Source organism: Aythya ferina (assembly GCF_964211825.1).
Source record: "Aythya ferina genome assembly, chromosome: 20".
NCBI lineage: Eukaryota > Metazoa > Chordata > Aves > Anseriformes > Anatidae > Aythya > Aythya ferina.
The window spans coordinates 2,687,029-2,714,613 of record NC_140318.1 but is presented as its reverse complement, the minus strand read 5'-3'; the positions used below and the strand labels follow the sequence as shown (position 1 = coordinate 2,714,613).

The 27,585-nt window shown below is 46.3% G+C and overlaps 1 protein-coding gene across 3 annotated transcripts in view; it reads left to right on the top strand.

The window, feature by feature from the left end:
- Positions 1 to 6,745: 6,745 nt before the first annotated feature.
- The window catches only part of CAMSAP1 (calmodulin regulated spectrin associated protein 1), a 33,812-nt gene continuing 12,972 nt past the window's right edge, over positions 6,746 to 27,585 (top strand). The window contains exons 1-6 of one of the 3 annotated variants that reach the window (XM_084493616.1): positions 6,746 to 6,876; positions 14,361 to 14,523; positions 24,159 to 24,421; positions 24,610 to 24,771; positions 25,015 to 25,095; positions 26,074 to 26,106. In XM_084493616.1, the coding sequence (XP_084349742.1) occupies positions 14,361 to 14,523; positions 24,159 to 24,421; positions 24,610 to 24,771; positions 25,015 to 25,095; positions 26,074 to 26,106 (702 nt within the window). In that variant the 5' untranslated portion in view covers positions 6,746 to 6,876. Of the gene's footprint in view, positions 6,877 to 13,810; positions 13,991 to 14,360; positions 14,524 to 24,158; positions 24,422 to 24,609; positions 24,772 to 25,014; positions 25,096 to 26,073; positions 26,107 to 27,585 lie in introns of those variants that run through there. The other 2 variants (XM_084493615.1, XM_084493617.1) reach the window with 2 other exon arrangements.

The following is a 27,585-nucleotide window of genomic DNA, read 5'->3' as shown; positions in this document are numbered from 1 at the left end:
GTTCTCAGGGCTTCATGTTTATACTCTGTAGGGGGATGCATTTAAAAGGATGTATTTGGAAAAAATGCCAGTGGCCACTTTGCAGCTCGGACCTTGGTTGGTCTTGACCTGTGAGACCAAGCTAGCGTAACGCTCCTGCTAAACCTCTTGTGTTAGGTACAGTCCAAAGAATCTGCCATTCTTTTCTCTCCACGCGAGCAGTGGCACGAGTCTTCCTTTAAGGTTGCTGCATCATCACATGGAGGTGGTCACACAAGATTACCCAGCCCCTTCACAGTTCGCTGATCTTTACACCGTTTCAAGGACGCTTCTGTTCTCCATGCAGCTGGAAAATTAACTTGCACTGTTTCAAAATCAGCCAGTGCACTTCTGCTCTTCTGGGGAAGTGTGAGGTTTGTTCCTGCAAGAACTCTGAAACCTGCAGCTAATTGCTGCTGCTCGGCTGCTCGCAGCCGTTGTCACAGATGTGTCCCAGAACCTTGACCCCTATTTCGTTCCTCACTGTCCTGGAACCAAGCTTGTCTTTTGGAGATTGATCTTCATATCCAAGAAATGCTTAAGTGGTTATTGAAATCCTTTTTAGTTGGGACTGTTTTTTTTCCACGTAATGATTCACGGGCTGAGGATCTTTAATGTATTTTGAAAGTCGTTTAAATAAGCATTGCACCAAATGAATGTATTGTGACACTGTCAGCAAATGTTGCCTGTAGAAGAGAGAGGAGAGGTTCCCAGGGATCTCAACTTCAGCAGTAATTTTCCTAAAGTATTGTGCGCAGGATAGTGAGTGTTTCATCCAAGGTAATAGCTCATTTTTCTACTTGTAATAAGTAGCATTTTTATTAACTGGCAGAAGAGCAGCACTTGCAGCTGGGTATTTCCATTCAATTGTAACTTGTTATGCTTTGAGGCATAAGCAAGCCACTGACTGTCCTCTCTGGGGCCGGTTATTTTTCTGAAGCATTTGTCTTGGCCCTCATTGGAGTTAGGCTGGTTGGTGAGCCTAGCATGGGTTGCAACCCCAATGTTCCTGCAGAGGAAGAAGCAAGCAGTGTACTTTATGTCTCCATGAATGTGTTGTCGTGGTGGTTGTGCTCATCTTCATCCAAACATCTGGGTATAACTGCAAAATTTTTTTAAAGACCTCTTGCCCTAGATTTAAAGATCTTCAATGCAGATCCTGTTTGCAGCATGTGAACTTCAATAAATGTATTAAATTCTTTCTGAATTTGGATATAGTTTTGTATCATGCTCTGGGGAGAGGGAAGAAATCGGATCATGTTTTAAACAAAGCCCCACAAAACAGTGTCTTTGTTACAGCAGGTAACAGGGGCCTGTAGAGATTTTTAATTTGCATATTTTTATCATAATTAATGAACTGTACAAGAATGATTTGCTATCCAGCACTTACCACAAGGTAGCACCGGTAAAATTATATTGCAAGGTACTGACGTAACGTTTTTCATTTCACCTGTGTATAAAACAATTAGGTACAGCATACGATAATTTTTATATGGAGCTGACACTGATGTGTGGCATGCACAGCTGTTTCTAAGATGTAATGTTACTTTTATGAAGCTTAACTAGGGCGGACATCACTGAGCCTGTGAATTCAGCATTCATTCTGGACACGTTCGTGCGGATCGATGACTTCTCCTTGGCCAGGGAGACCAGCAGGCTTTGCTTTGATACAGGAGCCCTCCAGGCAGCAAGTAAGAAGTGCTACCGATTTGTTATCCTTCTAAACAGTCACTGTTGTCTACTGAAACATGCCCCTAGAAGTTATTGAGGTCGTTAGCAAAGCCAGACCCATTCAGATTGGAACTGTTACGTACCTTTAGCAGGTGGAGAAAGCACACCCACAAGCGAGACTAGAATGAATGCTGAGTCCTTAAGCCTGCTCACACATACACACTAAAGACACTGATGTTGTATGCTGTAAATTTATAATATATCTCAAAAATAAAGTTTTTTTGATTTATTACAAGGTGTTCCGAAACGTCATTTTCAGAAGTAGCGGAGGTTTGTGAACAATTTAGAGTTGGGTTCCTTGCACCTGGAGACTGCTGGAGTTGTTTCTCAAGAAATAAGGTATTTTGTAGGGTTATTTATCAGCTATAACAGAACTTGAGGAGCAAATCCTGGTTCGATAACTGGTTCTGCACCTGGAAACTATTTCTCTATTTCCCAGAACAAAGTTGCATTGGTAGGATTCATCACAAGGGCGACGTGAAACGAGATTTTAGTGATCCCCTGTGGTGGACTGATGCTATTTAAGAAGGATTTGTCTCAAACGCATTGGCTGATAAATTGGAATTTGCTTTCTCAATAAGGGAGCTCTCATTAAGGAGAATAGTTTGAGCAAACAGCAGCTGGCACTGCTGGGATGCAGCAACTTGCACACGACTGTCCCAAAACGCTGTTCTCGCTTATGTGGCACCAGTGCTGCTGCTGCTCTCTGGCAATGAACTCTGAAGCTCCTCTGAGCTTTGCCCACGTGTTTGTGGTTGCCTTGGAGGCAACTGATTAAGAGTGTAAATGCGTGAGGTTTTTTCTCTAAAGACTAAGGTGGGGTTATTAGCATTTTTACACAATGTTCAGGGCAAGGGAGAGCACCTGCCAGCAGCCTGTTTGTTTAGCACATGTTCCAGCCACTTGTGAGGAGCTCAGAATAATTTTCATTATATCTTTTCATTATATCCTGTGAAAGATGGAGGAGTGGAGCATGAGGCATCCAAGCCCTTGCTATTCGGTGCAGGCTTTGAATGCAGTGTTATTAAATGCAGGTATTCTGTTGGTGCCAGGTGGCCACTGACTTAATTTGCCTTCAGTGCACAAATTAGCAGCAGGCTCCAGGACACTTCAGGGTCCCTCTCTCCACTGATTTAAATTAAAACAAAAGCAAATAAACCTCTGCGAGCAGCCTGTGGTATATCATTAGATAATGGTACTTGTGTACCGAAACTGGTGCAGCAGGTCTAGGCAGAAATCCACACCTTGCAAAATTAAAAAGTGCCTGCTATCTCAGCGACAAGACGGGCTGTAATTGGCACGGTGTTTGCAGGAGATGAGCTGCCTGCCTTCAGCACGGAGAGGTGTCACCTGCATTCCTGAGCAGTGATAAAGGGAACGCTCCTGCTGCCGTGGCCCGAGCGTTACCTCCAGCTCCCATCAAAGCCTCAGCCTGCACTGCAAAGGGAAGGTGAGTACAGGCTGCACCTGGCTGTGGAGATCCAGCTCGTTAGTAATGTCTCACCTTGCCAGCACCAACAGAATCGGTGTGGCAAGAGTTGTTCCAGTTTCCTCAGGGGTTGGTTACCGTAGCTTCTCCCAGCAAAGCAAGCTGTTCAGTGTCCTGGCTTTCCCTTCCATGCACACGCTATTCTCCCATGAACTGAAGGTCTGCAGGAAGGAGCAGAACGGCGTAAAACTACCTAGCTGGCTCCTCCAACCTACCTGCCTGCTCTGGCTTCCAGCAGGAACAGAAGGAAGCAGCAGCTGCTGCCCGTGTGAGCTCTGACAGCCTGGCAGCCCATCGTGGTCAGATCAGGGCTGCAGCCCCCTCTGTACAGGGTGCAGCAATCTGGTAACTTGTTCTGCGCTTGATCCTGATATTTTGTAGTGATCTTCCCGGAAAGGGAGAGTCTCCCAAAAGAAGCTGCAGCTGTGGAAGCTGCCGAGGATGTCTTGCTACATGGTGGTAGGTTTGGGGTGGAATAAATGGAGCTAATTCTTTTTTTCCTCTTCTGTTCTCATTACTCAAAACCTGAACTTGGAATGCAAGCCTTGCACTCGTGAGCTGAACGCTGCTTCTGCAGTGTGGTCCTGGAAAATGGCTTGAAACAGGCAGGGCTTTGGCGTGCGTGTGTGCACGACAGCAGTGTTGGTGTAAGGCTGCTGGGGGGTGACCTGAGAGTGCAGTGCCAGCCCTGGGTGTCCCGTGTCACCGGGAATCTGTCACTTGTGGAGGTGGGGGAGGGAGGCCAGTAACTCGAGATGTCCTGCACCAAAATAAACCTGGAGAGGTGGCCAGCACCCTCACGCCCAGGGTGTAAGCTTAGACGCGCAGCTGGGGAGCGGTGCCCAGGCGACAGACCTGGGTTCAGTGGCTCTGGCTGGGGTCCTGCATGGATCCTGCACCCAGGGCGCTGTACTGCCGCTTCCTGGGGCTGTCACGGGGAAGAGCTGTGATCTCCAACAGGGTTTGTGAAATGCAGCCGGGCTGCTGATGCCACCGGTGGTTGCACAAGGAGCACGTTGGGACGCAGCACGTGGGAGCTGGTCGAGCTGGTTCAAGGCAAGGGCTCCGTACCTGCTGCAGGCTTCGAACCTTGTGCTTGGTTTGATCCCTTCCCAGTCCCAATGGTGCTGCACGGCTGTGAGCAGGGTGTCCTGAAGAAATTATTCATGGAAGACTTGTGGCACTTATTCATGGTGCAGTTACGTGGCTTTTATGAGCTGTAGCCTGGCATAAACCACACTCGTGTTAAAGCCAGCCTCCGTGTGCCCTCTGCCGAAGGGCTGCTCTGCAGGGAATGCGGGCCTGGCAGTCTCGTGCCCACGGCAGCTCCCACACACCCAGGGTTTGGTTGAATTATTCAGCTCCTGCTCGTCGCTGTGCCACGCAGCAGCCCTTGGAAGAGTACAGCCCGCGGTGCCGCGCTGTAGCTGCTGGCTGTGATGTGCCAGCGTGCAGCCTCCTCCCTCTGTCCACCTTGCACGAGGGCCGTGAGCATTTGGGACATCTCCTTGGACCTCTCCCTGGATTTCTTAGCATCGAGGGTCTGATTTTTGCTCCCTTCTGCATGGTCCTGGCAGAGGGGCAGCAGCCAGGCTGGCTGCCGGCCCCGCACGGCCTCTCTGTGCAATGTGCAGGAAAAGGAAAATAGTTTGGGCCCTTCTACCTTATCCTTAGGAGGCCACCAGTTTCCAAGCTGCTGGCTCTGTCACAGCAGGCCCCTTCCATCTGTGTTTTCCCCTATATTCAAGCTTGTTGCCAGGCTGCAGGCGATGAATCACGGGCTGCTCGCCGCATTTACCTCGGCGCACGGCAGCGCTCGGCTTCCTCCCCGCTCCCACACGCAGACACCCTCCAAAGGGAGGGGAAAAAAGCACAAAACCCTATGAAATCTGTGCTCTGCACAATCCCACCACGTCCCTGCTTGGCACAGAGGTGCTCTCTTGCCCCGTTTGCAGCAGGACCGAGCCCCTGCGTGGTTTGGGGCTGTTTGTGCCTGGTGGTTTCCCTCCAGCCCAGCTGGACACGGTGCTCCCCGTCCCGCAGCTCCGGGGTTCCCCGGTGCCGTCACTTCCTGATCCCAAGTCCATCGCCTCTCCGTGGGTTACCGCGGGCTCTATTTATAGCTTGCTGTGCTAAAAATAAAAGCCCTGGGCGTTCAGTTCCCTGATCCTGGGCTTGTGCCAGGGCCACGTGGAGCCCCCCGGGAGGCGGCTGGGGGCTCAGCGCTGGCCCCGGGACTGCTTGCGCAGTGACTGGGGAGTTTCATGGGGCTGTGGCATTTCTGGGATCGGTCGCTACTCTCACTGACCAGGGAATCTCTTGCGGGACTCTCATCTCGCTAAAAATATTTCAGTGTGTCATCGTGGGCTCGATCTACCAACGCCTGTAAGCGGGAGATAAGGAAGCGGCAGCGCTTCATTGCGTAACAAATCCCTGCACGGCACTACCAAAACGCTCACGTTTCTGTCCAGATTTGCCTGGGGTGATGCCTAAACTCCCCTGTGTCTGTGCACAGGTAATATCTCTCCCTGATTTTAACTAATTTCCCAGTTACTGGTGAAGTTTAACTAGTTTCTAACCTGGCTGGCCAGCACTCAGCACACGGGTTTGGTACCCAACTGGGACGTCTCAGCACTGCGCTCAAGCACAAAGTGGAAAAGTGCTTTAATTTACTGCTTTTCAAAAATAGCTCTGTCCTATGAACATCGAGGAGCAGCTGATCACGCTCTGCTGCCTCCTCTGTGTCCTTGTCCCGGGCACGGCCACTGCGGGGTGAAACAGTGCTTGGGGTGCAGCAGGGGGGTGGCCCCGAGCCCCCCGGCTTTAAGTCATTTTGCTCTGTGGTTATTTAAGCCACCGCAAGAAAATAGGCAAAAAATATACAAAAAAAGAGGCTGAAACTGCCTCTTGCAGGCTGGGCTGTGATGGGGCCGGGTGGCACAGATGATGTCCTGCTCCGCTTGCTGGGCTTTGCCCCCCAGGGCAGTGCTCAGCACCGTTCACCACGGCAGGGTTGGGGCGTCATTTGGAGCCCTGTCCCCCTGCCCCTGGCTCCCAAATACCTGCCCTGCGCTCTGACACCAGGCGAAACCACTTCTAGGTGGGTTATTTTCTGATGCCCGGGGGCTGCTCAGTGCCAGCCCCTGCCCTGGGGCTTTGGGGCCAGGCAGCATTCAGCAGAGCAAAGCCCACACACGGGGGGCTCCGGGCCTCCCCCCATTACACCAATCTCCTGGAAATCACCAAACCCCGCACCCCGAGGGACCAGATATTCCCCAGGATACCCCACAGGGGGGCTGAATGTCTTCGTTGGACAAAGCGTTCCGGCTTTAATGAGCAAAACCAAGCAAGGAACATCTCCCCCCCCTCCCTGGCCCCCTCCTCGTCGCCTCTGATGTCAGCAGCACAGCTCCTGAGTCATCCCCCGGTTTCTGTGGCAACGGCAGCGATGCTGGGGAGCGGGGTGATGCTGGGGAGCGCGTCCACGCTGCCCCTGCCCCTGCCCTGCTCGGGGAGCAGAGGGGGCTGAGCCCCCCGGTGCTGAGCCCTCGGCCCCACCATGGGCTCCCACGCCGCCGGCTGCCGCCCAGAGCCCCCCAAAACCCCCAGGGCTGTGAGGATGCTGGCAAACGCCCCCGGTAAGTCAGCGCTGCCCGGGATTTAGCTGTCTGGGGGGCTTCTGGTGGGGTCGTACAGCTTCCACGTGGCTTTCCTGGTGGGGTGGGCAGCTGCATGCATGCACCCCAGGAACGTGGGGTGTCCTTCTGCGTGCTCCTGGCAGCCCCAGGGGTCTCGTGCCCCAAATCCCCAGGGCTGGGGGGGTATAGGTTGCTCTCGGGGGGAGCAGAGAGGCACGGAGCGGGGCTGGGGTCTGCATGGGGACCGTGGGGGTGTCACCAGTGCCTGATGGCCGGGGTCAGGGCACCGTGCAGTGGGACAGCGGGGTCACAAACCCCATGCTTACACCCCTGCCTGCTCAGAGCCGCGCTGCGCCTGGTAGGAAGCGTCTCCATAACCCCTGGCGTGTGCTAAATCCTCTGTACGTGATCAAAGGCACCACCTTGCTCCGGGTGTCTCCCCTGCGTGCCAGGCCAGGCAACGGGGAGGGACGGGATGTGCACCCTGCGGGGCCCCCAGCCCCTGCCCAGCGGTGCTGGCCTCAGCTCTGCTGCCCCGGCTTTGTTTCCTGCTCGGTGCTGGAGTTTCACAGTCGTAAAGTTTTTCGTTGCAGATAGGACCTGGATAAGCAGGATTGAGACGTTCCAGTCGCGGTGACTGGTTCACACATTAACGTAGCTCTCTGGCTACAGATTTAAGAGCATTAAAGTGCAACATGTGCAAGCTGGCGGGGACCCAAGGGCGTGAGGCGATTTCGTGTTTGTTTTGGCACGCCTCGAGGCGGGATGAGAGGGGCCGGGGCTGCCAGGTGAGGAGCTCGGCTGCGGTATGGGACCGGGAGCGAGGTGCTGGCCGCGGGAAGGGGCTCTGCAAACTGGCAGCAAACCAGGAGCAGCGTCCTGTCAAAACAGCAGAAGTTAAAAATACTAAGGCAGAATGACTCAAAACGTACTGGGAAGCCCCCAGTGCTGCGTTGTGAGCGTAGGCGGCGTTGTCACCGTTGTGTCAGCCTCCAGGCGTGCCCTGACCTCATGGCTGTGGCATGGCAGCAGCCTGGACAAAATTGTTCATCCCCAAAAGAGGGGACATGGCTCTTTGGCGGTGCCTCGAGTGCGCTGCCTTGGTTGGGGGGCACAGCTCGGCCGTGCTGGGAGCTGGGGAGGAACGCCAGGGCTTGTGTCAGGGCTGGCGTGGCCCCGGGTGGATGCCAGGCGTTGGGAGTCCAGCGTTGTGGTTGCTTCTGGGTGCTGATGATGGCAGGGTTTGAGGATGAGCAGGCTGCTGGTGATGCGGCACCACTGGTGAAAACAAACCCAATCATTTTTCCTGCCTTTCGGTTGTTCCTTGCTTTCCAGGAATGCTTAAACAGTGGTGAAAAAGCTGGGGATAAGTCTGTCTCTCTTTGCGCAGTTACACATTTGCAGTAAATGGAGTTTTACTTTCCAAAGTGTCCTGGAGAAAAAAAAAAAAAAAAAGTGTTTTAAAATAAATCATCTGGGTAAAGCAAATCAACAGTTCCCATCAAAACTGATTGCTGTCTGAATGCTGCCCAAACACAACTGCTAATAAGGATTTAATGAATATGGCACCAGGTCTCTGCTTATCGAAGTCTGTCTGGAAAACCTGGTGGGCTGTAAATGCCGTTTTCCCATCCTCCTCCTAAAACTAGTCCTGGGACTTTATCTCTAACATGATTTATGTTTTAACATACCTATTATTATTAAAGCAGGCACCTAACCCCCCCCCTGCCCTCGCTGCTCGAGCAGGACGTGCTGCCGATAGCGGCGAGCTGGGCGAGGGAGCCCCGCACGCCTGGCAGCTGGCAGCGGGCACTGCGGCCTCCAGAGACACACGGGCAAGGGCTTGTCTCCCCCGGCAATAAAGAGTCATTAATTAGTGTTTGTTCAGCGCTGCGAGGAGAGGCGCTAAGTCCAAGTATCATTTTAAATTCAGGCAGGAGGAGAGGCCCTGGCCGCTGGGAGCAGCACCACCGGCACCCCCGCCTCGTCTGTCCCTGGTCCCTGGGTCTCGGTGGGCACAGCAGGAGGAAACCTCTGAGAGGTTTGATATGGCCCTGCCATCGCTTGAAGCACATCGGGCGTTTTCCAAAAAGAGAGCAGAAAGAAAGAAAAATTAGTATTGCACCCCATCAGCAACACAGCTCCACGACGTGCATGTTACCTTCAGAATAATACAAGGGAACGAAGGAAATAGGGTGCTGCTGTCTGTGCTTAGTTGGGTTTCTTTATTTACATGAAAAATATCGCTCGTTGCGTGTGGTTCCCCAATGCACACGGCTGTTGTGGTGCACGTTCTTCGCGAGTTGCAGGACTGAATGTAATGATTACTGATAGCTGCAGTATGCTATGGAAACTGCTCCCGTGTTGTTGGTAATTACACTGAAGTGACTGTTCCATTGCTAAGAATAATACTCAGCTCCCTCTTTCTAAAGGTTGAATACATGATGAACTGTCATGGGGAACTATTTCGTAACAGGGACAAGCATTCTGAAGCTGGTAGAGCAGCGGCTGAGTTAGGAGCCTGCCCCTTCCCTCATCTCATCCTCACGTTACTTTACCCTGGCTTCATCCATTCATTCATGGGACACTCGAGATGCCTTTTTGACCACATCTCTTTTTACTTAGTGAATGTTGAGTAAGACACAACTTTCATTTTAAAAAAAACAAACCCTTGGGACTGCCAGGTTTGAGGGGAGATGGAGAAGACAGCTCACAGCCAGCAGTCGAGGTGCGGCCCCGAGCCCAGCAGTGACCTCCAGAAGCAGCCCGGCTCTAAGTCGATTCCAGCAGGGCATATTAAGCGCTCAGCACCAGGGCAAACGAGGCCCTGCAGAACTAAGCACAGGGAAGCAGATACAGCAGCATTCATGGCTGAAAATAGAGCCCTAAGAACAGAGCTGGGGGCCGTCTGGAATTTGCAAGGATAACGGGGAAAAAAAACTGTTGATTTCTTCCGTCCTCTTCTCTCGCTTCTCCTGAGATGGCAAGCAAGCAGCTGAAGCTCTTCCCAGCTGCAGCCACCCACCTCGACACCATGGCAGAGCAGGGGTGGATCAGCTCCCCCAGCGATGCTAATGAGCCGCGGTGGCAGCAGGAGCTCAGTCCCTGGGTGATGCGGGTTATAAACCAGCTGGAGGGGAGAGAGCGCGCAGCACAAACGCGGCCAGCGTGGTTTCTCAAACGAGCTACCCAGTATGCCAAAATTCCCAAGTCATAGTCCCTTACCCTGCTTCTTTTTTTGCTGATTTTAACTCTCAGAGCATTATCTGACTGGTAGCAACATTGGATGGAGTCTTCCCTCTCCATAAATAGCTCCAGGGAGACAGTGAAGCATAGGCTTTCTGTGCAGCCTCCTGCAGATGCACGTTTTCCTTCTTCTGAAGGTGCTTTTTGTAATGCTGAGGAAGAATCCCAATTCACTGATGGCCTTTCTAACCAGAGGGTGCTAATTAGTGCCACTGATGGGTCAGCTCTTGCTGTCTCTCCATACCCAGGAAGTACATGTATGCCTGCCCTATAAGTTCCCAGTGCACAGCACATTTGTATTTCTACAGGCTATATATTATTCTACAGTATAAGCTTGGATCTGATGTCCTCAGGATCACAAAGAACTAATATTCTTATTTTACACATTGTCTCCCATATTGATAAATGAAACATGGTGGAAGAAACTGAAATCCCAGGCATTCCTCCAGTAAGGCTGAAAACAAGCACGTGGGTTTAGCTTTGTTGCAGGTAATAGGTGTCACACTTGAATATGGTAATTTGTCAAAGGTATTACCTCCTAGTAATTAATCTCACAGTTCTGCTGTAAGACAGGTCGTGCAGTATTTGTCAGTTCACGTGTACGCCCACTCTGAATGGTTAAGGAATCCAGGAGAATTCTCTAATAGGAAAATTATTTTGTATAGAAAACCATTGTATTATTATTATTTTTTTTTTTTCCAGAAGAAAAGCCATTAAGTATGTTTTGTATGGAGTGCAAGAAAGAAACAAGTGGTATGCAAATTAAAGATGAATTTGCTGCTACTGAATATAGAAGAGGTTTATTTTCTCATGAAAAGGAAACACATTTAGCAATCTACTGGTGATCCTCCTATTTGAAATGTAAGCTTTTTACCTGCAGGACAATTTTGAGGGTGCTGATGTTGGTGGTGCTGAGCTCTGGCCAAACCACTTCATTATCAACTGCAAAGTTTCCCAAAACATCAATTTGAGTTTTTGCTTAAGGACACCCAAATGCCTGAAGTAACAGTTACAGGATATTACCATAGAGGAAGAAGTCACAGCATGTTTCACACTGGGACTGGAAAATAGTGATAAATAAATGCAAATCCAGAGGATAACACAACATAAATTAAAAGGGGAAAAAAAAAGGTATACTAAATTGGGGTCTTTAGTTCAACATCAGCCTGTAAAAGAATGGCATTCTCTTTACCACTGGACTTCCCGTTATGCTTTTTCTCCTCAGTGTTCATTTTCTTAAGCCAAATGTTTCTACTTTTTTATCCTGGGAGTTTCAGGGGCATTGGTAATACTGGCTTTGCTTTGCTGAGGTAGTCTGCCACCCTCTTAAAACATATTTTGTTTCTAAGTCATTCTGATAAGTTGAACAACTAGATCCGTTCTTTATCTATAGCAAAAATATATCAGAGAAAAAAGTAGGACAATTTTCTTCCAGTGTGCACCTTTGCCCTCGGATACAGGTCACCTGCTCTAAGAGTCAAAGGACCATTCTGTTTCAGTAGCACGTTTAATGCCCAATCCACTACGTAAATGAAAACATTCTTCCTGAGTTTAAGGGGATTTGGATTGGGCCTTAAGCTAAAAACAAAAGCAGCTTGTTATAATGATAACGTCACAAATCAACAGCCTGTAAAAAACTATTGAGAACCAAACTCTTCAGAGATTATAAAACAACTAGCAAGTTATTTGCAAGGGACATCTACTTTAATTGCATACAATCTTGCAATTAAGTAGGCTGGGATAACCTTTGAACACCAGATCATATCCTGATGACATGAAACAGATTGCCCTGCGTTTGCATTACGAAAAGATATAGGGAAATAAATGTATCTTAAAACAGACCTACATTAATCTTTAAAAATTTTTGAAACATTTATACAGTCTACCAGTTATATGTAGCAAAAAATAATTTATGAGAATCATAACAAATAAAATTAGGTAGAATAAGGCCAGTCTGCTATTATTGTTGTGTGGCTAAGCTTATAATTACTTTTTCATAAGAAGGATATTAGGGTAATTTATTGATCCAGTGTGTGCATTAAAGGCTCAGTTCTCTTCATCACATAACTTTGGAGATGAGCCCTGCTTCCAGTAATGAAACTTTTCAAGTCTGTCAACTTGCAGGATCTTGTTTTGATCATGAACCCAACACACACTGCACAGGGATGCCCTTGCTGGTTCCAGCAGCACCTATGAGCCTGTGGGCCTTCAGGTGGTGGCTGGTAGACCACCAGCAGCAAAAGAACTCTAAGGTAATTGGGATAGTCTACCTGCACCCAAAAAGATAAACAAGCACACCTTTTTATACTTGTCAAGCATTACGTGCTGCTTTCTATATATCACAACATAAACCAGGTGATCAAATTCTCCATTTGCTTTGTAATACACAGGATATATAAGCCGGTCTTCTGCATGGAAACTGCCTTTGGCATCCTTTGATTGTAAGCAGATATTAACAGGTCAAGTCTTGGGGGAAATTGGTTGTAATAACCTGGAGAAAAGTATTGCTGATGATCAAACACTGGCAGTTCTGATGTTTTGTCAAGTGTGGTTGGCTGCCCAGCAGGAAAGATAGCATGAAGCAAATGTCTGATTTTACTACTGTGGAAGTTGTTGTGTACCCAAAGGGTTTCCTGGTTAATGATTTACAATCACAAGACAGAAATTCTTGGGCATTTATATGTCTCCCTGCATGATAAAGGAGGCCCAAATGACAACTGCAAAACGTGGTGAGACAGCACCGCGCACAACACGGCTGTCAGAGCAAACACGCAAACAATGGGCTGCCTGTGGCAGGCCTCGAGCCCGACGTGAGTCACCGCAAAACCTCCGATTCTGCACTTTTGTCTGGTAACGTGGATCCCTCGGCCTGTGCAAGCCCTGCGTGCCCTGTAGGATCGCAGGGTGGCGGGATGGGGCCTTCTGACATGGCTACTGTGCAAACAGGGAGGGGAAGGGGCCCGGGCTGCTATGGCCATCATTGAAGTTTTCATCTAAAAGGCTCAGCTCGGGGACCAGCTCAGGGACCATTTTGGGGGCCATCTCGGGACTATCTCAGGAACAGTTTCAGGGACCATCTTGGGGACCATCCTGGGTCTATCTCAGGGACCACCTCAGGGACCACCCCATCTCCACCACACAGCACCCAGCTGCTCAGGATCCACAGTGATGCCCAGGAGACCTCAACAACCGCTGCGTCAGCAGCCGGGTGGCGGCTGGAGCCCATGTCACGAGGGGGAACCCTCGGGGGCTGGGGCAGGCCCGGGGCCTTTCTTTATGCTCTCCGTGGTGTGCAAACTCTTTTTTTTTTTATTTAACACCGAGCGCTTTTCCGCGCACATCACCCCGGGACAACGAGCCCGTGAGGTGAAAACCCCGGGTGTATATGTGAGGGAGGGGGGCCGGGCGCAGGCCGCGGCCTGTGCTCGCGGTCGCCATGGCGACGGTTGCCAAGCGAGGGCCGCGGGCGGCAGAACCGGCGGGGCGGCGGCGCCTGCGCAGTGGCCGCCCGCCGAGCGCGAGCGCGCGCGCACGCCATCCCCGGGCCGGCAGCGAGCGGGCGAGCGCGGGGGGGCACGGGAGCGCGCGCGGGGCTTGCGCATGCGCGCGCGCGCGGTCCCGAGCGTTGCCAGCCCCGGCCCGGCGGCGGCGGCGGCGGCTGCAGCCTTCCTCCCCCCCCCTCCTCCTCTTCTTCCTCCTCCTCCTCCTCCTCCTCCTCCTCCTCCTCCCCGGGCCCAGCCTTCCTCCTCCTCCTCCTCTCCTCCTCCTCCTCCTTCCCCGTCAGCCGCCGCCCCCCCCGAGGCGCCGCCGGGGCTCTGCGGGCTGAGGCGGCGGCCGCCGTGCCCGGGGATGAGGCGGCGGTAGCAAGGTGAGGGCGGCGGGGCCTGTGGGGGGGGGGGCTGCTGCCTTCCTCCCTTCCTATCTCCCCCCCTTCCTCCTCCTCCTCCTCAGGGTGGGGGCGGGGAGGCGGGCAGGGCCGCGGCGGGGAGGGGAGGGGGAGCTGCTGGTCCCCTGCCTTCCTCCTCCTCCTCCTCCTCTCCTCCTCCTCCTCCTCCTCCTGCTGCTCCTCGTCCTCCCGGAGCATGGGCGTGAGGGAGCTGTGCTGCCTCTCCCGGGCCCGGCGGGGGTCGTCGGAGCCTCAGGTGCTGCCCCCGGGGGTGAGGAGCCGCCGGGGGGGCCGCCGAGCTCCCCCTGGCCGCCCCCCCCGTCAGGCCCGCGCTCTTTTGTTGTCCTTGCAGATGGTGGATGCTGAGGGCGGCGCGGGCGGCGACGGCGCCAGGCGAAAAATGGATGCCCTGGCGGAGAGCGCCCTGGAGATCGTCCCCTTGGAGCTCTACGACTCAGCCCGAGCGAAAATAGCCGCTAATCTGCAGTGGATCTGCGCGAAAGCCTACGGAATAGGTGAGGCCGCCGCTGTCAGGAGGGTGTGCGCTGTGGGGGGGGGGGGGGTGCTCGCCGCCTCCGCTCCCATCCCTGGCAGGAGGGAGCGAATCGAGCCCCGATCGCCTTTGTTTTAGATATCAATAACGTGACAGATCGTTGGCTTTTAACATTACGTGGTTCCTGGTACCCCCACCGGGGATAATGGAACCGTGTGAGCCGCTCCGAATCGGCAAACCAGGCAGCAAATGCTCACTGATAACGTTCACTATGGTTATTGTTATTATCATTGTTATTTATTACAAAAAAACGCATGTCTTGCAACGTTCAAATCCTCATTTTAGCCAGGTAGACTCTCAGTACTTGCAGGCCTCGAAGCCCATCAGGCTGTGGAGTGCTTCCTTGTCTGGTCATCTCGGCCAACAGATGCGAAGAGCTCGATGCTCTTTGTATGCTCGCATAGGTGGTTCCTGTTTTGTTCTGCCAGGCTGCGTTATTGGGTTCAGAATGCCCTAAAAACCAAAGCATTTATGATTGGAAAAAGTCGTTTCTGTGAAAGAAATGTTGCGTGAGCAGATACAGTTTGTGTTCTGTGACATCAAGCAGCGAGGTGTGGGTGATGGAGGAGGAGTTCTTCCTTCCCAGATGTTGGTCTAAACCATTACAGCCAAACATGGAAAAAGAAAGAGTTCTGGAGTCACATTTGCACAGTATCTTCCTGGCATCTGTTGAAATTTGCTTTTTTGTTTGGATCTTGATCTACCTGTCTATTTTGGGGTTATTGCTGCTGGGTGCCTCTTGTGTTTAAGTAGCTTCATTATGAAGGAATATGCTGGAGCACTTGTTTATCCAAAACATATAATAAAAGCATCTACAGAATCTTGTTTTGGAAAATGAGGTAGCCCTGTTAATCTAAGTCTAATTCAACGAACTCATAATATGCTTAATGGATTAGCACTAGCTTACTTTGTGACAAGGCTGGAGAAAAGCAGTGCATTCCTGCAGTTAAATATTACCCTTTTGGAAATAATTTCTAAATTATTTTTCCTTCAATATTACCAGCTCTGTCAGTGGTCTGGCCACATGAATGACAGCGGGGGAAATAGAAAGAAAATTGAGCTTTTGTGACATTTAAAATTAGTGAAGGTATTTTAATACAAGCACCAAGAGACAAAAAATACTTTTATCAGATGAAGTTTAAAAATGTGGGGATTCAGGGAGGGTGTTGAGGAAATGTTGATAACTTTGGAGGAGTAAACAGGTGTTTCTTCTCGTATTTTGCAGTCGCTGGATTTGTTTGTGATGTTATTGGTCAGAGAGAAAATGGATATTCAGGCCAGGAAGATGCACCATTTATATTACGACTTTGTTTCAGGAGGAAGCTAATCCTGATTTAGGTTTGACTGGCACAGGTTGTGTGCTGCAGAGAAAACTGTGGCCTCGTGTTTATTGGTGGTGACTTCTGGGGCTCAGGGTTGTGACTACAGGTCTCAGATCAGTATGGTGGGAACAGCTCTGTTTGTGCACTTGACAGCGCGGACTTGCATTGAGTAAGTACTTAGCTTTCCTTTGACAAAGAATTTTGGAAAACCCACCTGTCATGATGGCAGTGGCATGGCTCTAGTGTGCAGAGGGCTGCAGCAGCATTTGCCAGGATTTCTGTTTGTATTTAGGCTTGTTCAGATAATTTCTATTAATGTATAAAATGACTTCAGCAAATACTTTTGCTGGGTCTCTTGGTGTTGCATCCTTGGTTAGCTCCAGTGCATACGTTTTGGTTTTTGTGTGTGTGGATATCTTTTCAGAACCACGGCCCATGGAAATTTGGTTGATTTTTGAAATGGCTTCTGCAATCGTCACATAGTAACCGTAGCTTCTAGCATGGCATTGCAGAATACTTAGAAATTTATAAGCCTCTTTAATTCATAGAGAGATGGGTTTAAGGAAGCTTTCTACATGATTACCATTTTGAGTAATATTTGAACTTAATACGTTACTTGTCATCTCTGTTTTGTTTTTTTTTTTTTATTGTTGTAACGTTGGATGTTCAGGGAGTCTCGGGCAGCTACCAAGCAATTGTGATTCCATTTTTTTTTTAAGTCTAAAATCTCACTATGCAGGTATTTTTCAGAGGGGCTTTTTGTTACATTAGGCTTAGTTCTAGTAAGTTTGGTGGAAAAAAAAAAAGAAAGGCTCTCTGTTTATCATATTAAAGCACTCTTTTATGTTCTGAAGTAATTCTTGTCTGATAGGGTTTCCATAGCTGTCTTCAAGTGGCTGAGTAAAGAGTGTTTTTCTGAAATGTTAGATTTGGAGTTGCCATTATGAGTTGACTTAATTTTGTGCCTTCATCTTGCAAATGCTGGCGCATATCCTGGATTTCATTTTCACCTGAACAGGGCTAAGCTCATGCTTCAGTATGGAAATGGTCAAGAACAGGAATTAGGTTCTAGTGTGGACGGTTGCTAATAATCATTCTTCACTGTAGATTTTACCCAAAGCTGTATTTTCTATTTACCGTTGCAGGGTATTTAAATTTTCCCTATCTAAGCAGAAAAAAAATTCATCCTTAGTGTTTTTTTTTTTTTCAAGGACAAATTACTGATGGCATACCTTACATAATTTGGATTTAAGGTCTTAGTTTGGGATTTGTTTCCTTTGATGATGCATCCTTTCTTTTTTCTCTTCTGCCCGTGAAATGAGAATTTTGGTAGCCAAACAGCTGCGCACAGCGACCTTCCCTCCTCAGTACAAAATACGGCTGGAGTGAGAACTCCCCTTTTTGAATAGGAACGGAGCTGAATGCTTTGTTTCTGGCAGCACGTGGCTCCTCCTGCCTGTCTCTGGTGGCTGCCTGGTTGTCACAGATGGATTCCGTGGATGGGTTTTACAACTGTTTGCCCAAATTCTAGAAAAGAGAAGTCAGTGGAGCTGTGAAGGAAGGCGTTCTCCCATTTGCTGTCACCTCCTTCCTTTTCCCCAAATAACTCTGGGAGCATGTCCTGGATCTCTGTAAAAATTTATGGACAAGGATCTGGAAACCTTCTGCACACCTGAAAGATTATAATGAAGTCCATTCAGCTGAGACAGTAGTTGGAGGGGAGGGAAATTGATTAGAATAATCTTTTCCATCAGCAATCTTTGATGAGAACCAAATGTCTGCTTTAAGAATTCTAGCAGCAGTGTGAAAGCACAACTCTTAAGTGGCCTAGGAGCACGGGTGCCAGTGGGTTTCTGCGGTACCTGAGTTCACAGGGTGCTTCAGTCCCTTTGAAAACTTTGCTCTGACCTTGCAGAAGGGAGAGTAGGAGGCTTCGAGCAGCTTGGCAAGCCGTCCTCGGGAGCAATCGCTCTTCCCCAGTTGGTTGGATGAAGCAGGTTGCGAAGCAGCAGCTGAGCCCTGTGCTGATTTCTTGAGCTGCACCTTGGAAAAATAGGCAGTGGCAGTGGAGAACTTTGATTTTTTGGTGGATTGAGCTAGGCCAGCATTAATTTATGCACAGAAATTGATTTCCATCATCATGGTTATGATAAACTTCTATAGGTAAGGAGCGTATGAAAGTGTTGTCTGTCTTGTGTTGCAGTTTGCTGTGAGCAAGTGTGCTGTTCGCAGCATTTCCATAAGAAACGTTGCTGCTGCTTCATCACAGCTTGTAAAATCCAGGTTGTTCCGAATGAACCTGGTGGGCTTTGCTTATTTACACCTTTCCATGGCCTAGCATGTTTATGTGGGCTCCAGGCTTACTGCTAACAGCAGCCCGAGACATTTAGCGAGATCCAGGCAGCAGAGCCAAGTGCTAATGTAATCCATTGTAGAGGAAATGCAAGTTGTGGCTTTTCTTGTCTTTGAAGTACTTAATACTTACCTGTTAAATAAGGTTTTACAGTACTGTAAGAGCTACACACAGTTGCCAGCTGGTAGGGGCACTGAGAAAACGTTTCCTGGGCTAAACTTGCCTGAGTAAACCCCTGTGTTCCCAGTTCCTATTCTGCCAGCTTTCTTCTCTGTTCTGTAATAAAAATATTTTTATGAAAGCTGTTGTGTTTTGCAAATATTCCAGTAGTTAAACGTTTTGTTTCTCTAATAAGGCCTGTTTCATAAACACTTCTTACTTGTGTGAAGTTTACAAGGTGAAGAATTCCATAATTCTTTTGTTTCTTCTGTTTAGCCAGATTTGTGGCTTTCTGCCTGATCAAAAGATAGGATAATAAAAGTGCAGTCACTCTCACCAGCAGTATACAAAGCCTTTAGCTTGTTTTTTTTTTCCTACCCATTTTCCATAAATTTTTGTGTGTAATATTAGAGATCACTTCTGGAGTTTATAATAGAGTTCTGTAATGAGAACCAACAAAGAATGTTTTTGTTATAACGTACGTGGTCTGAGCTGCTGAGAAAGTGTAGCTTCTGCTTTGTTCTGCAGCTTAGAGGACTTCATGCAGCACTAAATAATTCTGTGAACAGATACTGATACTAATGAAATCTTACTCACAATTTGAATAAGCTTCGTTCTGTTTACCGTGATGCCTTGGCTCTCTTTCCATGTGAAACCAGTTCTTCATGCTTCTCGAGGTAAAGTCAGATCTGGCTGGCATCCACTTCTTCAGTTGAAGGGATGAGACAAATTTGTTCAGGATTGCTTTATTTTTCTTTATCAAATTGTAATCAGCTAATCGTCTCTGAACGGGTGTTTGTAAGTGAGATGGTAAAGAAATGGTCCCTACCCTAAAGCAAGGAGGGTAGAGCCTGGAAATAATTGTCTTTCTTGCTGTTGTTACACGTGAAGTTATTTTTGTAATCCTGTAAACTACCTTGTATGCAGAATGATTAATACTTGGAACTGACAGGTTTTTTTGAGAGATTAGAATTCACCGACAGGATACCAAAAGGATCGCTTAATGAGAAGTTATGCTGGCTTATTTTTGAGTGCTTCATCTCTTGTAAAAATAGCCAGCACAGATATCTCTGCACTAGACTCAAGGGGACAGGAAGACTTAAGAGTTTTTGCTGCTGAAATTTGGAGAAATGTTATCTTGTTTTTATAGGTGTTGGAGATAGCAAAACTGGACATCCTTGCTCTGTGAGTCAGCTGCACGCAGCAACTAACGTGGTACAACATTTGCATAAAGTCAGTGTCCAGTCAGCTCAGGTACTGAATGTAACATGGTGAATTCTTTGACAATTCTTAACAAAAACTTAGGACAAACTGAATTATTACGTATGCACTTTGACAGATCTGATGATCAGCTTGCACGCCATCTCGTTTTGAAGTTGCTATAGAAACACTAGTAGGCTTTGTTTTATGTCTTTTAAAAAGCTTGAAAAAGCTGTTGTAAAGCTTGCATTGGAGTCGATGCTAACATTTTTCTAGAGGTAACAACTGAGAGAGCAGGTTAGGAAAAGCAGAAGGGTTGCAAGCTTTTTGGTAACACGCAGAAGTAACTTCCTCTTGGAACTAGCATGGTATTGGAGACCACAACATAAGCAAGGAAAGGACTCGGTTTAGTTATTTAGTTTTGTTTTGCTTTGGTAGAATTTGTTAAACTTTGCTCAAGCTGAACGTCTTGTAGCTATGCCTCAGGCATTATTTGCTCAAAATTAATTTTTTCCAGTAGATTTTGAGAATTCCAAAGCACAAATGCATAGAAGCACAAGTTGTGATGAACACACAGTTGCTCTCACATTTAAGTACAGTTATAGGTCATGAAAGTAAGGTGTTGAAAAAGACGCTTATGGAAACTGGGACTTGAAGGCTGGGACATTTTCTTCAAAAGGAGCGTTGACACATTCAGCAGTGAGGCAAGCAAAAAGCGTGTGGTGTGTTTGGAGACGGCGTTACTCCCCACGGTAGGGGTTGGGCAATCTTTCGGGGTGTCTGTGGCTACCTGTGTATCCGTGCATGCTGCTGGAGGTGAAATCAGCTTTAGGTTAATTCTTGTTGGTGTTGAATTGTCCTGAAACTGACAGCGTGTTTCTGAGGCTTTGACAGTTGGGAATCTTGGCACTTGTAAGGGGAGAATGAGCACACCTGGATGCTGCAACCGATTGTTTCATGTGGCATTGTGCTAGAGATAAGAGTCATTAGCAGCAATGTGAAAGGCAGGTCTCCTGCGTTGCACTTTTAGGTGCAGATTTCAGATTTTGAAGATAGATCTTGCAATTAAATCAATTAAATCACTTTTTGTTGGACGCTCCTGACTAGGAAGGCCATGTTATCCCTAGCTTGAACTGACTGCGTGGAGGACAGAGCATCTGCAGCTGCGATGAGTGGAAGTTTCTCAATGCAGAGTTGCTCTGTAGCATCCTTTTTGCATTACAGCTTTTTCTGCCATTTATTTCTCATCTGTGCCTGCTGTGTGGGTAATGTTTTTATGTCCACGAGGAGAGTATGAAGTAAATCTGAATTAAATAGCAAAGCTAATAATTCCGCTCTTCAGCACTGAAGTATTTATAACTGAATTTTTCAGTGTGGCCTCTAGTTGGGATATCACAGTATTTGCAGTGCTGTTCCCTGCTGTAACAGTTAGGCATTGGTCTCCAAACATAGCTAGAAGTGTTGAATACACCAAGAATGTAGGAAATAAAGCTTGGCAAGTGTTTATGGTGAAGTAAGTTGCAAGTATTGGCAATTAATGTTTATGAATAACTTCAAATGATCCTATTTAAATAATTAGTCCTGCTACTAGAAGTTGTTTTTTTCTCCCCTGTATCTTCAATCCTGGTCATGTTATAATCCATTCGGTCAGTCAGCAGTTACAGGAGTTGGGGACATGAAGCAAGAGGGTTCTTCAGTATAGAATAATTTTGGATCTCTTGTCTAGAAGTTCAGAATAAAGAACAGTAGCCAAGATACAAGACGTATCTTGTATTTAAGCAAGAATCATGAGTGTTTTTATGTCTGTGAGACATGGAATCTCATTGCTAAGAACTGGGTCAATTCATTGCTAGACAAGAATTTTAAAAATCTTCACAAATGTTGCTAGTTTAAACAAGAATTAGTGTGGGGGATTTTGCTGCCTTTGTTAGGCAGGAAGCAGAGCAGCACGTTCCAGTGGTGTCTTCTGTTTTGATAAGGGTGGAAAAATCCCACCCCGATGGGTTGTGCCTGTTGTATGTTAGTGGTGGAGAGAAAGCTTTTTGCCTTCGTTAGCAACTGTGCAAATAGAGATGCCTCACATTGTGTCACCCTTTAAAAGGTAGTAAATAGGATCCTTTTCCCAACATTTGTGGTTTTTTGTTCTGTTTGGTTTGTTTTTCCTTCTCTTTGAAGTTCATCAGTTGAATGTCTTGAGGGAGAGGTCTTGGCAGCAGCTTTTATGATGCAAGTTAGACTTGGACCGTTGTATATTGTGCTCAACTGGCCTTTTAAAAGCCTTTTTTAAATTGTGCAAATCCTAATTTTTGTCTTCCTACTATTCTTCTGAATTCTATTTTACATGTTCTGGGTTGTTGAGTCCTTAGGCTAATTTGATTTAAACTAGCACCAAACTGAAAACCGTCGGCTCCACGAGAGAGGGCAGCACACTATGCAGATTGACGTGCAGATGTGTGCTGCTGACACCTTTTATAGATGGATGTGGTCTGGATTTTGCATTATGTCAAAGACTGCACCCACAGTTCTTCCTGAACAGCAGTGTAACTAAATGCCACAGTAGGAAAAAGATAAATAGAATCTGTGTGTACTATTGGCAAATGTGGAATTACGCTACCACAATCGGAACACCAACCAATAACGCCTCTGTCTGCTGCTACAATGGAAACAGTGACTTATTTTGTTGTATTCCATAAAGCAAGCACCTGCCTTGTGGAGAAGGAACCTGCAGAAAAGCTGAAGTGAGCTGTTTGCTGCTCGTGCTGTGGATGCCCAGGTAGTTGAAGTCCTGGGCCTTGGCTCAGGGATGGGATTCCTGGGTCCAGCAGCAACTGGGCGCGCAGCTCCAGGCAGCAGCTTCAGGCTGCCACCTCAGTTCCCAGCTCGAGGTGCTCCAAGGAACTGGGGGACACACCTTCCTACTAAAACCACCACGGCGAACACATACTGCATGTTTCAGGCGTTTTGAACTTGCATAGGTTTCAATTTTTTATGTTTTTAATCCTTTAAAACTTGGAGCGATGCTAATGCTCTTACCAGAACGTACTTCATCATAGGTGTTCTGTGAGCTGGCATTCTATTATTCCCTTTTACAAATAATGTTACTGAAAAGCAATACGTCTTAGATAGCTGAAGGTGCATCTGCTTGTAATGAAGCTTGAATGTTGAATAATACGAGCTGCTTTACATTTTGGGCTGTGGATTCTTCCCCGGTCATTAGAAATGGAAGCTCCTCTTCTCCTGGAAATGGCAGCAGCCATTAAATGGAATTACCTTTCAACAGCCTTTGATTTTTAGGTCAGGTTGACTAATGTTAAGGAGATTAAAAATATTTGCGTTTACTATCTATTTCACTAAGAAGTGGACAACCTTGTTAACATACTGCTTATGTGGTGCCTGTGAGGTGTTATTGTATTTCCTGCCATCTTCGTCTGTATAGCACAGCATTCAGTGTCACTTAAGGGAAAAATGTTCTTTTCTAAAAACTTGAAAAAGCTTTCAATTTTTCAAAATAGGGGCCGTATTGTATGAGTAACTCTAAGTCCCAGATAGGGCTGTTACGACAACAGTGGTTTACTACCCAGTTTTATTTAAGTGAGAGTACTTCTAGCTCCCGTAACTGATAGCGTTCTGGCTCAGTTTCTCATCTTTATGAACACCAGGTGCTCCGCAGCACGCCAATACTGCGTGGCTTGTTTTGCGGTTCAAAGATATGCTTTGGGTAGGAATGTGTTCAACTGAAAAATTAATTTATGCTGGAAATGAGCTGAAAATCAAAACATTGCCAAATTAGTAATTCTTTTAACTGTAGATGTACTTACTGAAATGAACTATTGAGGTGACTTCAGGGGAAGATCTTCACGGTGATTGGATGACATAGGATCCAAATTCATCTTTGAAAATGATGAAATGTCTGCCTTCTATTATAACAGTGCACTCAAGGCTGGCAAGTATGTTTCCTGGAGGTGAAGACTCCTGTACTCACTGCTGGGCTTTTACAAGTTGCATAGCTTCCATTCTGATTATTGAATATGAATAGAAGTGTTTATTTCAGGATTTACCTAATTATAACTTGTTTTATGCCCTTCCACTGATAACAAGGAAGTATCACAAGAACTTTTTTCAGCCTGCTAGCCTGTGATCTGAGTAAATAACTTAAAATGCCGGAAAAAAATAAAATGCCAGTTGTATACAGTAATTGGTAGAGTAATTGGTGCATTGTTGTGATTGAGCTGGGTCTTTCCCAAGGAACACCTAGAGATGCATAGAGGGCAATGGACTGATTTGACACTTCATTCTGTGAAATGGGGCTCTAGTTATTTAGGAAAGTTCCCTGGTAATGTGTAGGATTTTTTCTGAACTATGTGTGTGCTTTATGTAGTCAAAATGAGGCAAAAAGACCTATGGAAAACCGTTTGTGATATGGAGCTGCAGGCCTACTGCATTCAGTATCTTCAGTGCTTGATTTTCTTCTCTCATATGAACAAAAGGAAGAACTTCTTACTTCAGTCCGTACCTGGTGCCACTTACTGATGTCACTCAGTGAAACTTTCTTCTTTGTTTCAGACAATGTCCCGGAGGAGCTGAAGGACCCGTTTTACATAGATCAATATGAGCAAGAACACATTAAACCACCCGTCATCAAGCTGCTGCTGTCCAGCGAGCTGTACTGTCGTGTCTGCAGCCTCATCCTGAAGGGGGATCAGGTGGCTGCTCTGCAGGGACACCAGTCAGTGATCCAGGCTCTGTCTCGAAAAGGGATTTACGTCATGGAGAGCGATGATACACCTGTGTCTGAATCCGACCTGGGCTGTGCACCAATCAAAATGGTTAGCTTAATTAAATCCACCTAATGATCTTTTTATTTAACACCATTTTAAACAGTTAAGGGAATGAAGAGCTTTTAATTTCTAGGTCACTAACCTCATGATTTTTTTCATTGTAAATACAGTTAGAATATACAAAGTTCTTTCCTAAAGGATTTAGTTTTTCAATGCTTTTTGCATTCTTCTTCTAGAGTTCTCATATGGCAATGATTGATGCTCTCATGATGGCCTATACTGTAGAAATGATCAGCATTGAAAAGGTGGTCGCTAGTGTCAAGCGTTTCTCTACATTCAGTGCCTCAAAAGAACTGCCCTACGATTTGGAGGACGCAATGGTTTTCTGGATTAACAAGGTAGAATTTACTTCAAGATGTGTGTCTGTTCCTTATGGGCAATTTTCAAATTTTTCCAAAAGTTCTGATGATTGTCTCTCTTACCTGTGCTTTTCTATCATCTTTGTAATAAATTATTCTGTAAGCTTTCTGTATTTTTAGAATGGAGTGACCATTAAATAGAGGGAAGGAAAAAAAAATCAACAACTTCAGGAAACATTAAAATGCATCTGAATATATCCTTTCTATTCTGTTCCCTTTTAGGTGAACCTTAAAATGAGAGAAATAACAGAGAAAGAGATAAAGTTAAAACAGCAATTAATGGAAAGTCCGGGGCATCAAAAGGTAAAACAAATTTATCTTCAGTCATAATTTTTTGTATTAGTGATTACTGGATTTAAATATAAACATGTCAGCATTTTCTTTGTCAGAAAACATGAGGCATCCAGTCCTTGAAAACCCTGAGATTTCGTGCATGCAGTCTGTTCCGTGTGTACCATCAGAGCCCTTCCTTACCTTTCAGTCCCCCTAGTATCTTTAGACTTTCTTTCAAGTTTTAGTTCGACTAAAATAACTTGCTTCAGTTTACTGTTTTTAGAAAACTTCGCTCAGCTTTCAAAGCACAAAATATATAACATATATTTTGAAAGCTTTTGGGGCATATTCGGTTTACATGAATTTATTGTCTAACGTAAATTCAGAGGCTTATTCAGGTTGTATCTAGTAAGCATACTCCTAGCATTCAGCTGTTAGAGGTGTGTGTTTGCGATCCCACCCCCTCCCCTTTCTCTCTTGAAGTTATATCACAATGCACTAACACTGCAAAAACAAAGAACACTTTCATTTCTGGAGAATTTAAATTAATATTTTTCTAAAATGTAACATATGCCAGCTATCTGTGCTCCCAATTCATGATTTAATAAAACCTTTAGAAAAGCTCTGCTATGCTCTTTCCTCTAGTTGGCATTGCTGTGCAAAGAGGATAAAATTTTAGCATGTGAACAAGGCACAATTATTTAACTTTAATGTCAGTGGCAAAGATTTTTATGTACTTTATATAGCAGCATATCCTTCAATGATAAGGGACTTAAGAGCTGTTTAATTTACAAGTTGCTGTGTGGTCCGAAGGATCCCTTTAACTATTTGACCTTCTACTGACTTTTGGGTCTCATTTTAATGTTTTTAAATTAAGCTTCTAGGCTACAGCCCCTCTAAAATATGAAAGTGTTTATTGCTCAAGTGCATTTAAGTACTGCTGCTTATAACTTGCATTGCTGATGTTCCTTTCCTATTCCTACATTCCTCTCCTTGCTTCCTGAGCAGTCTCCTTCCAAATGGTATTGGAAATTAGTACCTGTAAGTGAACTACTTTTACACCAGTTGTCATCCACAAAATCATGGCTTTTTAAAATTCCTTCAGATTGTTTGCTTCCATTCACAATGCTTCTTAAACAGTCTTAAAAAAAATAAAACAAACACGCTCTGTGTAAGCTTCTGGCTCATCAGGCTTAATTTTCATAACATGACTTTTGCATACTGTACAGCATATAGCATAATCACTTCACAGCACTTCAGAATTGTTTCCATGGTGCAGGAGTGACGAATATGAAGTGCAAGCCAAAAACTAGGAAATTAACAATGGCTGAAATTTCTGTATTTACTATTTTTGTCGCAAGTAGGTAATTGATCGCAGCACTAAGGTGATATAAAAGCTGGTCGGTTTAAATGGTTGCTTGATCTTTCAATCTATAATTAAGATGCGTAGGTGTTTGCATTAGTTCATTTTGTACTTGTGCTCCCAGGGTTGTTAAATCTGTCCAAACCAGAGCACCGTTATTCCTTGAGATGAGGTTAGAAGATTTGAGAATCCAGTTTGGGCCTATTACTACAGCCAATTGTATGGAATACAATTACAGGAATTGTATGGCGAAGTAAGGAAACTGACGCTGACATTATGGGAGGAAAGTTAACATTTTACATATCAAAACAAAATATTTTCTTTTTGATGAAGGGTGAAAACAAAAGTTTAAAATATATATATTGTGGGATTGATGCTGTAGTATACAAGCCTGCTTGCTTTTGGCTGAGCTTCCTGGTTTTGATTGAACTTGCAGAGATTATTCTTTGTTTTGGTGCTTTTCCTCGATACCTTTCCTCCTCCACTTGCTGGATGTGGTGCATTTCATCTTCTGTCTGGGAAGATGAGAGCTGTTGTCTCAGTTGTAAATTCCAAAGAGCAGCACTATTGTAAAAGGCAGGCATGATCTGGAAGTCACAATCTCTGCCTTTCCTCAGGGAGCTCAGTCTCGCCCTTCTGGCTCACAATCTAGTACTTGTTTAACTGAATCTATGGCCCACAGTAAAAACTTTAAATATCTGAAATAAAGGAAGTGTGCGTGGGGACCTGTTGGCTAATTAAACCCGCACGAGAACCCTGTCTTCCAGCCTCATTTAATGACTCGTGACAGTGTAATGAAGTGTTGCCCTAGTGCTTATCACTTTGTGTGTGCCCAAAGATCACATCTGTATTGGAGGCCTACACCTGATAGCAATTCTAAGTTTCATGGAGGATGTTTTGTTTCAAGAGACAACTGGGTGAGAGTAGAAGAAGTAGCTACAGGAGTGGAATTGACTTGCACGATACCATTGGGCAAGCTGGTGGTAAAGGAAGGAATAAATAGAAATAATCTCACTGCTAGTTCAGTATCCCTTAGATTATCCTGATTTACTGATGATTTTTCAGTCTCTTTAGTAGTTCTTATGCTGTGCCACCTCTCCCCTGTTTTTTCTTTCTTCTGTGATTTTTTTTTTAGCATATATAGTTATCTCTTTTTA